Source organism: Tubulanus polymorphus, chromosome 1 (genome assembly GCF_964204645.1).
Source record: "Tubulanus polymorphus chromosome 1, tnTubPoly1.2, whole genome shotgun sequence".
NCBI classification, from domain to species: domain Eukaryota; kingdom Metazoa; phylum Nemertea; class Palaeonemertea; order Tubulaniformes; family Tubulanidae; genus Tubulanus; species Tubulanus polymorphus.
In genome coordinates this window covers 12,892,960-12,909,398 of record NC_134025.1, presented here as the reverse complement: position 1 = coordinate 12,909,398, position 16,439 = coordinate 12,892,960, and the positions used below count along the sequence as shown (strand labels likewise).

At 37.6% G+C, this 16,439-nt stretch overlaps 2 protein-coding genes across 7 annotated transcripts in view; one reads left to right on the top strand and one right to left on the bottom strand.

Annotated features, from left to right (window-relative positions):
* The first annotated feature begins 76 nt into the window (after positions 1-76).
* LOC141901619 (uncharacterized) overlaps positions 77-16,439 on the top strand; it is a 25,466-nt gene continuing 9,103 nt past the window's right edge. The window contains exons 1-8 of one of the 6 annotated variants that reach the window (XR_012618844.1): positions 77-930; positions 1,372-1,443; positions 3,965-4,429; positions 5,106-5,215; positions 7,648-7,765; positions 9,999-10,070; positions 10,409-10,521; positions 10,669-11,712. Coding sequence is in view for 3 of the 6 variants with exons in the window: in XM_074788997.1 (XP_074645098.1) it covers positions 436-930; positions 1,372-1,443; positions 3,965-4,429; positions 5,106-5,215; positions 7,648-7,696 (1,191 nt within the window). In the remaining 3 variants the exon portion in view is untranslated. Of the gene's footprint in view, positions 931-1,371; positions 1,444-3,964; positions 4,430-5,105; positions 5,216-7,647; positions 9,941-9,998; positions 10,071-10,408; positions 10,522-10,668; positions 11,713-16,439 lie in introns of those variants that run through there. The other 5 variants (XR_012618843.1, XM_074788997.1, XM_074789006.1 and 2 more) reach the window with 5 other exon arrangements.
* LOC141910165 (uncharacterized) lies at positions 12,447-14,636 on the bottom strand. The gene is made up of 2 exons (XM_074800891.1): positions 14,414-14,636; positions 12,447-14,168 (listed from the first exon to the last, which is right to left on the bottom strand). The coding sequence occupies exons 1-2, from the start codon at positions 14,545-14,547 to the stop codon at positions 13,784-13,786; spliced, it is 519 nt and encodes a 172-aa protein (XP_074656992.1). The 5' UTR covers positions 14,548-14,636; the 3' UTR covers positions 12,447-13,783.

Genomic DNA, 16,439 nt, shown 5'->3' with positions numbered 1-16,439 from the left:
GGCCTCTCAGGGCAGGTTCCTGCCCTGAGAAGCCATGTGGCCTCTCAGGGCAGGTTCTGGAAAATCTGCAGAATGACTCATATGTATTGACGCGGTATTGATACACAACAGTGCGTCGTCGTCATTCTAAAATAAGACCGTGACGGTTCCAAAATGTTTACAAAAAATGTTGAGAAAGGCAACTTAACTACGCACTGGTTTACGATGACCTCCTCAATGTGTAGGCCTATATGATTTTCATTTTCTGGTTTTCCCCAGTTGGGCCTATAGCCAGTATAGCCAATAGGGCCTAGGCCCTATCCGGTTGTCGCGCGCTCAATTGAATTATTTTTCAGTTAAGAAGTGGTCGTTCCTATCTCCAGTGCAGGTGCTGGACCTCGTTTCTTAAATTACTGATAGGTAAATTTAGGCCTACGTGTCGTTACTGTCACAATAATGTCAAAGATTTGTGATCTGTGCAAAAAGTCTGTTGATGACTCTCGGTCTCGTGCGAATATAAACTCAGTCACGTTCCCACCGGCGTTATTATCGGTGTACATGTCGTTTTTGGACACCAATAACCGAGAACGAGTTAGTGACATCTTGTGTCGTGAATGCGTATCGAAATTAAGAAAATTTTCAAATGCCGCGAACAAACTGAAAAACGTGCAACGAGATATTGTGAGCCTATTACAGACGCCGAAGGTTTTACCAGGCATGACTGAATCAGTGGAGACTAATGTATTTGATCTGCCGATTGAGTACAAGTCTGACTCTGAGGACACCAAACCGATAAAACGTTGTATTCCCAGTGGGGAGACACCAGTACCTCGTGTTAAAGTGCGGAAGATTTCCACATCCCTGTCAAAAATTGAAGAGACTTCGGTACTATCACCAGGACAGCGATCATCTAAAAAGTGTGAACAAACCGTAACATTTGGATTGCCGCCGGTAGGTAGCATTTGAATCTCGGGTGCAGGCCGGTGCCAAGCTTTTTTGAGGGCAGTTTCATTCCAAGAAATGGCCCCTTTGGTAAAGGGGAACTTTCCAATTGAAAAACGACAGATATGAAGTGCCTGTGTACCTGAATAAATCATTTGAGAATCGATTGCTTTTCATCTTCTAAAAAAAACAGGAAAATTGTATCTAAATTTGAAAGATCTTGACTCAATTTTTTTTACACTGACAGAAGGGCACTTCAAAATTTTAGGGGATTCGTTTGTTACCTCCGAAGCCCCACTCGGCACGGGCCTTGGCACAAAATATATATGGTTAATTTTAGTAGGCTATCTTTATCCCATTGTGGTAGCAATTATTAATTGTTGAGAATAATGCCATCTCCTTCATAAAGATTAACGGTTGTCCATTCTAAATGCAAATTTACTTTTATAGAGTGGCTCTCCATCTATAGCCAAGAAGAAGCTAGCGTTAAATGAAAAGGATTACGCTGAGAAAAATACTAAGGTATGATTACTGGTCCTGGAATGGTCGTATTTTCTTGTTAACATGTTAGGCCTGCTACAAAGCCAGGGGTGAATCCAGATGGGAACACAAGGAGCACGTGCTCCCGTTGCAATTTTCCTGTGCCCTTTTGAAGATACAATTGTAACCCACACTTGCGAGATGTTATTGACCAGGTAGGGTCCTCCAAATCAAATTTCCTCAATCCCCGATATCGACAACAAAATACAAAACACAAACTCTGGAATAAAATACTATACTATTCTCACTACGTGGCGCTGCGGACAGGCGGAAGAAATCAGTTTGTCATTGGTTTTCCTCGCTGTCGGACGTGCTTGTGTGCTATATATTTCTGTAGTATGTCCGCACAACAGGGAGTGAGAATATTATACAGTTTATTATTAATAAGAAAAAGACACACACGCACACACACACACACACGCACACACACGCACACACAGTCTGAATTAAATGAAACTATTAGATAATTTCAATTCACGGCTGATCACTCAAGTTAACCCCGCACAGCCCACGTAGAGTTGAATTTTCTCAGAAAGTGTCAAATAAGAATAATTGATCACTGGGCCCTGCAAGAATTTCCTTTAAGCGATGGAGAGTTCACCGGAACTGCATTGCAAGCTGCGGTTACAGACCTGCCCGAGGCACACTGACTGTGTGATTCATAGATTTCATATTTCTACAGTAAAGCCAGCCTCATAGTGTGCAAACATATTGTAGTGATAAGAAATAACAGATCTATAGTAATAACTGGTTACACAATGGCAATGTTTTTCAATGAACTTTTCCACCTGCAACTGATAAGATAGCAGCTGCACAAGATTTCTCTAATGTCCCTCAATTGCCTGGAAATTGTAAGAAAATGCACTGAAATTTCGAAAGAATTTTCCAGTTTCTTATTTTGGTGTTGGGGAATTGCCCTTTTTCGGTATATACCGGTATACCCTTTTCATTTCTTTGTGGCCCCTTTTTCAATATGATAATGATAATGATAATAATAACAGTAATTTATTTTATTTCATAACGCAGTGCTATGAATTAATCACCGCGCTTTACAATGTTCACAATAGAATTACGACAATACAGAAGTATTGAAAAGTTTTTAAAAAAGGCACAATTTATAGTGAGATGGGAAATAGGTGCGCTTAAAAAATACGCCCTTTTCATTTCTTCGTGCTCCTGTTGGTTCAACTCCATATTCTGGTTGAAAAGTGCCAAGGTCGTAGGGACAAACTGCGTAATGCATTTTTTGTCCCATGAAATTTCCTTCGACAATCAGCTGGGCCTAAAGTTAGGATGGCGGCTGACAACAACGAATACGAAGTTCCTTTGAATAATTGTTTGTTTAGTGTGTGCGAGACGGGATGAGGGAAATCAAGAGTCTATGCCAAAGTTCTCTTGCCGGCATCAGAAGAATTTAGGAAGATCGCAAATGCACCTCTAATTATAGAAGCGTATACCACAGTAGCCAGCATTCAAGTGCACCAGAAGATGGCTAGAGGTTACGGACTCACTAGTGAAGACGAGGGTTCTAAGATAATAGGTGACATTCAAAGTAAACAGAAAACTGGTGAAACAGAGAGAGCATTTTTGAATATCACCTGGGGCGGAAAAGGTGATTCTGTATCCCTCGGAACTTGGGAAAGAGGATTTTTAATGAGTTTGAGCGAGTTCGAGCATGGCTGTGATGATGCAACCTGAACCGCTTTTAAATGCTATGCTTATGCTGGCAACAGATTTATGGGGACAGATTTATCGACCGATTACTATTTCTGGTGTCAAATCCCAAGATACCTTTATCAGAAGAGGCTCGAATAAAAGTCGCATCCCTAAAAGAAGCAAAAGTTCAAGATTTCAACAGATTTATTAGAGATTTGTATACAAAGTACAAAGACGGCGGTGGGCTTACCATATTTATATAATCCCGAGATGCTCAAGCATCATTTGACTTGATTAGGGACGACTTTGCGAGATACATGGGAAACTTCTATGACTCCGAGTCAGGTAAGCCAGTTCATGATGATAATCGATTGGCCAATTGGGGGAGTTTTAAAAAAATATGGTCAAAGCTCATTATACCGCCATCCGTAATACCACCAAATAAAATGGCTGAGAATATAAGGGTATTCCACGCACACACACGGCCCCTGGTTTCATTGCTTGGTGTCGGATATTCGAAGGATATTTCTTCGACAATACTTCCGATTGTCGGATCGTCGAAAGAAATATCCTCGATAATGTTTCTGATTGCCGGATTGTCAAAGGAAATTTCTTCGACAATGCCCTTGGCGTATTAATCTAAACTGTTATTCGCCAACTGAACTACTTAACCAGAAAACGAGTTGAGCCCTCCTGTCAAAGTGTGCCCTGGGTCCACCCCTGAAGGCATGAGCTTAGTCTAGGATTGGATTCATTGGAAGTGCCTAAGTAAGTTTGTACAACCAGTCCTTAAAATGAAAATCGTTCCTTAAAATGAAAATCATTTTCTTTTGTTATGCAATTATAGGTCACAGTAACGGTTGCATATCCATCACAGACCAGACGTTTCGTGCCTGTCGAAAAAGAGCTGAAGACATTTTTGATGAACTTAGTTGCCAGAAAGCCAAGGCATGTGCTGGTTGCTTCCATCGTAAATATGTACAAGTCAGAGATATTCGAATTAATGTTACGTCATTTGAACCAGGATATAATTTCACTTTGTGCGATGGATCCACCATCGGTTTTACAATCACCTGATGTGACTAATCTACTGGACTTCAAACCAGATATTATCATAAATGAATGGGAAGAAAGGGCGAAGCTATTTGTTAACATTTTACGAACCGTAGTCTATGGGAACACAACTTCTTACCAGAAGGAGAAGGAAATGGCAATGGCTGGCTCAATTATGCTGTTCAGTCGCAATCGGAAGTTGTCAGCCATGCAGCGTTTTGTTGGCTTAGCTCTTCATAATGGTGGTACGTCAGATAAGGTAAAGGCGTTTACTGGTATTTAGTGTTTCAATGTTGTTGAAAATTGATTATACAGTCAACCTCGCTTAATTAGTCGTCAGTTAATTCGTATAACTACCTTATTCGTATAAAAATGAAATCTACTGATTTTCCCTTCGTTACACCCTTTAATTTCCATCGGATAATTCGTACTTTGTAATTCTTAAATCGTAGCTATATCCACGGTCCCTTTTCTTAAAAACAATTGAAAATGCGACGTGTAATTTGTATCCCGTAATTCTGCCTGCTTGATTGGTAAGCTTATCAACTACTCATCAGTCATTGCCACTGAGCGTGCCGCGGCCACGCGACGTATCTTCCCGCCAGTTACATCTTAAACAATGAATGGCCGTGGCATGCAGTATTTGTTTCAACGCCAGTGGAAATAATTTTTACCAGGTTTTTATTTGTAGTTTATACAAATTTATACGTTTATCTATTTAGATAAATCATTAATTCTATGAATTATACATAATTTATAGAAAATTCAAATTACGTATAATGTCTAATTCATAGAAAAAACCACCATCCCAAGAAAATTAAAGCAAGTTGACTGTATTCAATTAAATTTCTACATTCATTTATATTTCAGTGTTATTTTTGACAAAATGGTGATATTATTTGGATGTAGACTACACGATTGAAATTTATTTCTAGGCTATTACAATGTGTAATCATATGGGGCTGAGTGTATCGAGTAATTGTATTTTAAAGAAAAAACGAGAAATTGAGGCATTGAACTCTACACAGAAAAAAGAGCTTATAAGGTATGTTGGCAATAGGCAAGTAGGCTAGTAAAAATTGCTGTTGTGCTCTGTACTTTCATACAAATTTAACCCACAGAATGCATCATTTGCCATTTTATGAAAAGCTGACAGGCTGGCTGGCCATAGTGCCCCTTGGGGCTCTTGTTAGGCCTATATCTTGTTCTAAGAATATCAAGATAACATGCGGATTGAATGAATGAGGGTGTATTCTGCCATATTGTGGGTCCTTTACAAAGAAATGATCTATTCATGGTTGATGATTTATGGGGTTGAACTCATGGTTACTTATTGTCATTGGGAGTATATTATGAATAAAGGAATATACAAGTTTGATAAGTTCCAGTCTTATCATGTCATCAAATTTCAAGATTCTCAAGTTTTTTAAAAGGGATGAGGTTGGGACGTTGTATTTTGAGTTGGTTATAGGCCTAACCCGAACAGCTTTTTTTTTGGTAATTTTGTTATCGTATTGATTTGTTGTTTAGAAATCATGGGCCCCCAAAGAGAAAGTCAATAGTTTAGGTGTGAATCTATGTAGCTATAATAGAGTAAGCGTTTAGACCAACTTGGTAATAAATTTCGGACACACTTCAAAAGATATATATTCTTGTTGAGTTTTGAGCAAATCGATTTGATGTGGTGTGGTGTTCAAATGTTAGTTTTTCATCTACAATTGCACCCAAGAACTTGTGATTTGAAAAACTCCATTGGATTATTTTCAAAGGATAAGACTGGGTATTTAAGATTAGATTGTTTTGGTTTAATCAAAAGGCTTGCTGTTTTTGGGATATTCAATGTGAGTCTATCTGCTCTAAACCAGTCTATTTTTTAGCCCACTTGGGACTAGTCCCAGCGGGCTATTGCGTTCACTTTTCGTCCGTCGTAGCGTTCGTCCGTCCGTAGACGGAATCCAGTTATTTTGGGAAGTTTTGAAGACGCTTCAAGGTAATGTCTTGATATTTGGTTTATACATGTGTCTACCCTAGACACATCTTCAGCCCAAAAACTGGCCCTCTCAGATTCAAGATGGCCGACTGGCAGCCATTGTTCGTCAAAATCAGCACTTTTTACACATTTTTGAACTTTTTGAGGGAAATTTTGAAGACGCTTAAATCAATTACCTTGATCTTTCATATATATTTGAATCCCCCCAGGGCCCATCACCATAAGAAAAATTGGGTCGATCGGACGCAAGATGGCCGTCCTATGACCTTTTTAGTGCCCAAAAATTTTGGCCCAAATTCTGAGTCCTGTAGCTTCCTACTGGTTTGCCATTTCTCATTGCAATTTTTGATGGGTATTCCTTGGAAAGGGTTGTTTTATACCTGAGCCAGGTATTTTTGATCGGCCATTTGTGACGCAATTGGCGGCCATCTTGGTATCAGTACTCATTGGAAGGTGGGAAAAAGTTTTTCCACATTATATTGATACCTAAGCATATTTTGTTACCATAATTAATTGCAAAGTTGTTGCTCATGACATCATCTATGATTGTGGTGAGTTTTAAGGACATTAGTTATTCTATATGGTCACCAGGGGGCGTTGAATAGTAGAATAACTTAGTATCTCCTTATTAGATTGGTACCTAGGCATATTTTGTTACCATGATCAATTGCAAAGTTGTAGTTTATGACATGTTCTATGATTATGGTGAGTTTTAAGGTCATTGGGTTTTGAATATGGTCACCAGGGGGCGTTGAATAGTAGAATACTTAGTATTTCCATATTAAATTGGTAACGAGACATATTTTGTTATCATGATCAATTGCAAAGTTGTAGTTTATGACATGTTCTATGATTATGGTGAGTTTTAAGGTCATTGGGTTTTGAATATGGTCACCAGGGGGCGTTGAATAGTAGAATACTTAGTATTTCCATATTAAATTGGTAATGAGACATATTTTGTTATCACAATCAATTACAAAATCATAGCTGCTGACATGTTCTATGATTGTGGTGAGGTTCAAGGTCATTGGTTTTTGTATATGGTCACCAGTTGGCGTTGAACGTTGAAATTGTTAGATTGTTGAGCATTGGAAACCACTTCCCAAGTGGGCATGGTGTCCCTGGACCCCTAGTTTGGATACCTTATGCGATTTTGCTGCCTGAATCTATCATTCATTCATACATAAATCAGAGCGAGCTGAAATCTGAGTATTGATAGTATCTTTAAGTGGCTACCTTTTTACCTCTGGCATAATTACCTGGATTCCTATATTTTCACTCTGTTAAAATCAACCCTACCACTGGTTAGCTGTAATAACAATTCCTGTTCAAACATTTAGTGCATGAAAACTGATTTTACAATGTATACCACTACATGCATTTGTGTATACTTCTGTTCATTACTCATTGATTTCTTCTATCCACTTTATTTAGCTATTCAGTTATTATGGGCCAACTCTGAATTCCATACGTTTACTCTCTTTCAGCTTTACAGGAATGACCATGGAGGCAGCTGAGGATACCTTAGCCAGTTGAGAAACTGGACCAGTAGGTGTGATGACACTGGCCTGAAAATATTGATGGATTCATTTCGATGAGTAAATTGTAAGATGTGAAATATTTTCTTAAAAGTTTTAGAGCACATTTCTCATTCTTGATGTATGCCCTAGATGTGAATACCTTGGCTGCAGCTGTTGATTATTTTCAATTGAATGTTGATGAACCATTGCTCAAAACCACATAGATGCAAACCACCGCCACACTGGATTGTAGCTCATGCTCAAGACAATGAAAATTCATTCCAGCCAATCTCCTGTATATTATGTATTACATAATGTTGCATAACCAAGACATCATTTTATCACAAATGCAAATTAGTGAATCACATTTCCTGTGACTTAGTTTTCCAAAATTTTTAGTAAGTAGGCCTAGATGATTCTAAATATCTCTTCCATATTTTGGGAGTTGTTTTATGTATCAGGGATTGACCCGATGAATATTCCGAATCAGAGAAACCTGTGGACTGTAGGCCAACATTAACCCATAAGCACTAAAGCCACACAAATCCGCCCGGCACTTTTTGTATTCTGCACAGAAACGGTTGTAGTGGGATTCGATTCCAATAGCTTATGATAAACTAAACACCTAAGTCCTCGAAACACCAAACAGAAATCAACATCCTCCTATTTCAATTTCTCAAGTATTTCCAGTATGAACATGACATACCTGAGTGCTTTCTTCAAATCCAAGTAAGTTTGGATGAATTTTGGGGGGCCAGAAGGACATGATTTTGGTGGCCCACCTCATCAAATTGTATATTATATGAAAGCCTTGACTATTTACTAAAAAATAACAATAACTTGTAGTGCATGACAATAAACAGCAAAGAGCTATTCGGTATCGTGATGAACTTGGATTTTCTGAGGAGTAATTGACACTACATAGTAAAATTCCTGAGTGCTAATGGGTTAAGTAGTGCGTTTATACAGCTAGGTCTACTTTTCTGTGACACGAATGACAGTTTGAAATATTGTGGTGGTGATCTTTCTTTTGGAAGCTTAATGCACTTCCATGCGGTCATATCAAATACAGCTTATGGCTTTGGCATATGTACTTGTCCTATCAACACCGAAACAAGCTTTCAAATATAAATGGAACATAGGACTAGTAGTTAATCTCCGAGGGGGATTAGGAAAGAAGATCTCAACGATAACCTGGTTGAAATATAAGTTAAGGAAATAGTTGGGCGATCAAGGAGCAAATGTAACATATAAATCAGCAAAACTTGTATTTGAATCTTGTCAAGTAATTGATTAAATTGTTTACTATGTTCGAAGATTCAGTGGTTCACCAAAAGGTGGCTCAAAAAACCTTCAATGGAAAGAATCAAAATTTCATTGTTAATATGTTTCGAAAGGAGAAATGATTTGAATTACCTGTACACTCTATCGTCGCAATGAGAGACTATATTATTCATGTGCAATATACAACAATTGTTTGTGATTAAGCTTACTTACTTATATAGTGGAAGACCGTTGAAAAAACTTATTACTCTGATCTAACAATTGATTTCAACCCTAGAATGTTGTCTTAAAATATGAAAGATATTTAAGGCTAAAAAAATTTAATAGCTTGTTTCTCCGCACTGCTGAGCTTAAAAGTTGACCTGACCAGCCGCCTATCCCTATACTACACTGCATTTTTTAAAATCTGGTCAATTTTATTATTACAGACGCTATAGAAATGAACTGTTTACAAATTTTTACAAAAATGACCTCAAGGTATCATTTTTGTTTAGCCTAAAGGTAAAATCTTTTCTGGTGCCCTGAAGTTCTTTGAAGTATGGTACCATTGTAGCATACTACAAGAATGCTTTGTTGAATAGCCGTATTGACCCAGCAACATGTTCTTGTTTATTAACAGTCAGTTTTGTGATATTGTCCTTTCTGAAAACTGGTAATATAGGTAGATTATACATCTTTATAACATTTTTTTAGAAACTTTAATATATATTAAACGACCTGAGATCTGTCTGATCGGAAAAAGTATCTCTACTTAGCCGTAAATTAGTCATTCATTTATCCTTCATTACGTGCATATAGTTAACATTCAACGATGGTGCTATTTATGATGTTATCTATGGCAATCAACGAAAGCACGTATATGCATGTATAATCGATGAAATAGTAATTTTTCACCGTATTCACAGACCTACAGCGCTACTGACTTATATACGATTATCATGTCATATACAACGAATCACCCCTGAAATTCTTAAAATTGAGTGCACAAATATTTAAGAAAACAAATAAGGCCATTTTCAGACTTCTTCTAAAAGGGACTACAACAGATGAAAGACAGATCAACATTTTCTAACCATCCAAAGACAGTGTCATGACCACTTGCCGTGGTAAGATTGCCCCCTGCAAACACAAACTATGCTAATAACCTTTAATTGAAATTGTCAACAATTCATAAAATATTTTCAATCGATAGAGAAACCATCATTTTATATTTTCCGGGAGTCTGATCAAAATCGGGTGACATTTGGTCACCATTTGACCTTATGAACTGTAGTTCATTTCCTAATGGGGACTCCATGGCTGAGAAGTGTGATTTTCAGCCAACGAATTCCTTCATAACTTTTGAAGCGCTTGACTGATTCTAGTTCTGTTTATTAAGTAGAAATGGCCTTTCACCGGTGTTGAAGCCTATTTATTGACTGCTCTTTTTCTTCCATTCTCGTAGCTTTAATAAGTAAACAACAACATATACATCCACTTTCCTATAACTTACAATGGTCAAAGCGAAAAAGGTTGTGGTTAAAATTTTGTGGTTAAGCCAGGAATGAAAATTCAAAGGTTGGTTAACATATTTTCTTAATTTACAAAAAGTAAAACGCGTTTATTCATTACAAAATTTGATACCAAAATCACATCGTTGTAGACGGGTTTTCGTATTACGGCCTATGACATCGTCAGGGATTTAAGATACTGTCCTTATTCTAGGATTTTCGTGAACGGGATTCAACTGTAGTTTGTGTGATGAGGAATGTAGAGCATTGGAAATGCATCGCAACAACAACAACCATCAACAACATCATGTGGATTATGTAGCAGAACCGCGGGTTTCCTTTCTGTTACAGAGTCCAACTCCGGTCCCGCCCTCGTTTAGAGTTGGTCGACCTTTTTACCGTTTGATATGCTATGTACTGTACATAGTCGTGTGTCTTCGTATCTTGTATTTCATATAATTATTTCGCGTTCGCGGCCATCATTATTTTTGCAGGCTTCCCCCGTGAGGTGTCGCTCGCGAAGGAAGTCCCCGAACCCAATACCTATTTTTTGGCTCCGAGCGGGTTGAGGTGCTCGTTGCCAAGCCGGTTGATGCGCTCGTCTCCCAGTGCTCTCATAAACGTTTTTGAATGTTTGTCCTGGGGGACAAGTCATTCTTATCTACAGCTCTCGTGAGGGTAAGACGTGTGGAGATTTTGCTCCATTTCTCTACTTCCTTGTATTAGCGCCAACGGGGGAAGGACTGTCGGTGTCGTGGACCTTCTCGTCGTCCCTCTTACCCGGACCAGGGTAGAACGGGACCGTTCATTAAGTACGTACGCAAAAAATAGGACCTTATTTCTTATTTCAAGGTCCTACCTTATGTACGCACATTGTACTATATTGCCTTACGTACGCAATGATTGATCATGTAGTATAAAACATAAAAAACACTTGTTACTGGTCTGTTTTATTATAGTACAAATAAATTCTATTATTTGAGACTTTAACTATCACACCATAAAGCTTGTTCCTCTTGAAGGGATTTACTAGGATGCTGCCTTTTAAAAAGTGTAATGGATTCACCATATTGTTCCAGACTCATGGCTGAACTAATACCTACAGATGAGCAGCCAGGCTACTACAACAATTAGAGCACTTTGATTTTTTAAGTAAGTACGCTTTGTGTTAATAGCTACCTAGCTTTGTATGCGGATCGTACGCTTTTGCCATTGAGGTCCTACCTAGGACTTGCGTGCGTACTTAATGAACGGTCCCAGACCCTCCAACCTTTGAAAATCATTTTCAGGAATAAAAGTATGATTTTCAGGAAAATGGACCGGTTTTCAGGAATCACAAATAAATAAAAGACATAAAAAGATACATGTTTTTAACAAGAAAATAAGACGTTTTTATTCTTTGTCAAGATTATCGTTTTGCCTTAAAACAATATATAATTAACTCGAACTAAAATGTTTAAAAAAGAATTAACTATATATATATACTTCAACAAGCACAGTATGGTTAATACCAAGTGCCCAAGCTAAGTAAAATCAAAAGTAGCCTGTGAACTCTTTAATCTTAAGAAATTCATAACAGAAATAAACAAGTTGCAACTTTTTTGTCAGTTGTCACACTTGATAGTAATGGTTGAGTAATATAGCAAATTAAGTGGCTTTCTTTTTCTCATACGAACATGACCTGGCTTTCTTAATCATTTTTCCATCGAACTCTCTTTCGTAAAAGTGGCCATCCATGTTTACCTTTACTTGTAAGATAGACTGCAAAGTTGAAACATTCATTGACTTTCTAACGTCTACTTTATTTTTACGAACCATGCTGAATAATCTTTCTGATTCAGCATTTGAATGTGGAATTGTTAGGATGGACTTAATGACTGTGGGCAGAAATTTAACAAGAAAATTAACTTTAATAAATTATTTGATGCCTGCGAAAAAATGTAGAATTTCTGGGATAAGCTAATGTGGAATTGCAAATTTGAAATCGAAGTTTTAAGAAATTTGGGGAATTATGAGATTTGGTGATTGGGTAGATGATACAGTCTTCGACTGGTCTAATTAAAAAAAAAGTGTCAACTTGTGACCGACTTCGATTCACTTATGCCTCTAAGCTGGTCTGCAACTTCATTGCCTCCATGGTTGAAGAAAGAGCTCTTCTGATGTCTGCTTCATCATGAATTTGAGCATATCGTGTAGCCAGTTGGCCCGGTCCTGGGGCCCGGTTTGGCTGTCACTCGATATCCTAGACTTGAATCTGGGTTGAAGTAGACATTGTCATTTAAATAACTTATTCATGTTATTCTGTATGAATTACCCGTGTCTTGTATTTTGTATTTTCTTATTTTAAAATTTGTAACTTTATTGAATTTTGGAATTTTATCCCGGAATTTCAATGTAATAAGGATCAATAAAGCATTGAATTGAATTGTCACCTTATAAACATGCCATCAGTGGATGCGGAGCCGTATATGACAGCTATGCTATTATAAATTGCTTATCTCATGAAACCTGCATACCTCTAATATCGAACATATTTTCTAAAACATTTGAATATTGAAATTATATGTTTACACGTTTTTATATAGACCGCTTGTAAGGGCCAATAATTCACGCCGGCCCTACTCAGATCGTAGATAGCTCCGTCATTCCACTAGCATCCCCATGTCAGAGTCTGACTTTTATATCAGACTTCCGCATCGTGTATACATCCGCCATTTAACCGAATAATCCGATTTACTTATCATTTCTATTTATGCCTGCCGCTCCTGATATAATCATACATCCTTTACTATTACAATACGTCTTCTCATGATAATCAATGCAATATAACATTTCGACGTTCGAATAGAGGTCATTATATAATCACAGGGAGCCATTCTACATCTTTACCAATAATAGTTTGCCGAATAGCTTGTATGTGTACACATAAACCTGTGACGTTTTGCACATCGATTTACGGTTGTCGTTTGTAAAATGACGCTGAATGGTTAACGTTGTTTAGGTTTCATAATGGTAACGTTTTATAAGGCGTCAAAAAACAGGTTGATCATGATGTATTGATTTTATCAACCCTATCTCTTGCCATTGCTCATCAACTCTGTCAATAGACAGTAATTTCTCATTAAATGCATGTGACTGATATTCCATGAATTCAGTCTGAATAGCATCCTTTATAAAGGCAGCATTTCCTATGGATTCGTTGACTGGTACAATAGAAGGGAACCAATCAAGAAAATAAAGTAGACTCGACACATGTGCAGTTTCACGCTTTGACACATCAGCAACTGTTGCGTGACCCAACAGTTTATCATTCAGTGGGAAATTCTTCTTTATGTAGTCACAAGCATTGATATAATATTGGCGAACATTACTATAGAACTTTTTTTGTCATCATCACTCAGTCCTTTTGACTGTGACATGTACTCCAATGCACTACTACCAATCATTATGTCTTTGTCGGGTAGAATATTATAACTAAGAGCATACTTGACATCGAGTTCAGAGCACGATGACATGGCACTTGGTTTCATAAACCGGATAAGTAACTTCCGCAATAGACCCATGAGGGTTGGCTTCAACTGATGTACCATCGGCTTTTCGGACTGCAGCAAGACATTAGCCTGATTAAAAACTGGAAGCACACTTTGAAGGAAATAGCAGACCAATCGGGTTAATGATGAATTCAGTTTTTTTTTAGCCCGTACTTTCCGATCACTGAAAATAGAAGTATCAAATTTCCGTCAGAAACGTTAGGTCAATCAGGGAAGGATGTTTCTAAAGTAAGTTTGAAAAAAACTGAATGCAAACCATGCAAGAGTCTTCAATTATTATTACAAGACACAAGAAAAGACTCTTGCCTAGTTTGCATTAAGTTTTTTTAAAAACCTATTTCATTCATCACATCCATCTTTTTATGTAAAATGTGGATTTCTACCTAGAGTCTAACATGATCGAATTACCTTGATGATGCATCTGGGTGGTCCTTGCATTCTTCTACAAAAAATTTACGCAATGGTATCCATTGCTCAAGCAGACGTGTGAGAGCTTTCTCCAAAGAAAGCCAGCGTGTTGCCCCATGTTTTATTATCTTCATTTCTTCTTTGCCACAAATCTTTTGGAATTCATTTAGGCTATTTTTTCTTTTGGTGCTCTTATCAAGATAATAGAAAATGTCAACAAGCAGTTCCTCGATACTGAGAAGACTAAATGCCTTTGCTCCCTTTTCAGCAGCCAGATGTATCAGGTGACAAGGACACCCTGATAAATAAACGTTTTCATTTTGCTTTCGTATATAAGCAATTACGCCTTTCTTGCTTCCAGTCATTACATTACAATTGTCTGAACAAAAAGCTGAACAGTTCTTCCATTCGAGATCAAATTTCTGTAGTTCTTTGTCCAACATTTTGTAGATATTTTCTCCAGAACTCAGGTCGTTTATACACGGAATAGATATCAAAACACTACGTACCAAGGCGTTCGGATTCACAAACCGTAAAATAACTGGATATAATTTATCATCCCCCTCATCACTACCATCACAGGCGAGGGTAAATGTTTGGGCCACTTTCAAAGCATCGATTGCCTTTGTCACAGAGTCCTTAGCCATAGCTTCGATAACATTATGTCCTTTCGTGTGCCCACAGCTAAATTTTTTAGCTATCTTCGAGTCTGGAAACATTTTTTCATTAAATGGTTTACGTGGTCCATGATCGAAAATGGCAGATTATGTTCAATCAAAAAAGATAAAAACAGAAGTTCCGCATTTACAATGCGAGTTAGATCACTATCATTCGTATCCACAGCGCTGAATCCTGTCGCGAATAAATTTTGGTTAGAGGATAATATTCGTTTGTAGTCCTTATGCTTTTCTGACTGACAATGACAGCGACAGTCATCTCTTCCTCCATGCTTGATAGAAAAATCGGTTTTGCACACTTTGCAATATGCAAAGTGCTTATCTATCGTCGTCGAATGCGTCACATCAGGGAAGAGAACACTATATTCCACCAAGTATTTTTGATAAGCCCTTGATGTTGTCTTTGCTTTTTTCTTCGGGATTTCCACATCAGAATCACTGCTCTCCCCGTTATCCATTTCCTGAAAATATATGAGTAACAATAGCTTGTAAATTGTTAGTTAGTTACCTAATCGTTGGTGGTAAGCTTTTTATAATCGGATGGGCTTATACCAACGTTAGGGATGACAAGGACCAAAACACGGTTGAAAAAAGTAACACTTCAAAAGTATACTTTCTATTCACTTCAGTCCACAATTAATGGCTTAATTCACAAACTAACACAGGTACCTTTCGAAATAATCCAATTTTATGTATGTTTCGAGTGGTTAATCAACATTATTTTGAGAAATTAATTAATTTCTCCACCAATTTCGCCACTGGCCGCCATTTCTCTGTATTGCACATGTGGCATGATAAGACAAGGGGACCTACAAGGATTTATATAAAACTTCCGAGACGAAACGACAATTTTTATTTTTGATGGTTTTCCAACTTATATTTCAAATCTTCGTGTTTTCCATAATAAATAATGAAATAATAAATTCTGGTAAAAGAAAAATGTGAATAAGTGTTGATTTCTTAATTTTTTTCAATTTCGTCGTTTCGCTTCGTTAGTTTGTGCTGTTGTCCTCGCCTCAGTCCACAGGTGCCAGCACCTCCAGTAATTTTCAAAATGGCAGCTGTTGACCCGACGGAAATTTACTCTCACTTTACGGCCGATTTGCACATGGATTAAGATCGTCAGGTGAGGTGTTATAGGTATCAGACAAACTACGAATCTGTTGTGCGTCGATTACAACAAAAAATAGACGGATATCTTAAGAGACAATGAAATGCCAGGCAAATTACTCGTCAGTCAAATTGGCTGACGAAGATTTCATACAAAAATGACCTTCCCATTCCTGACTGTGGTTTGTGAAAATATCCGATTGTGAAACTAAACCACAGACAGGTTACTGACTAGTAAA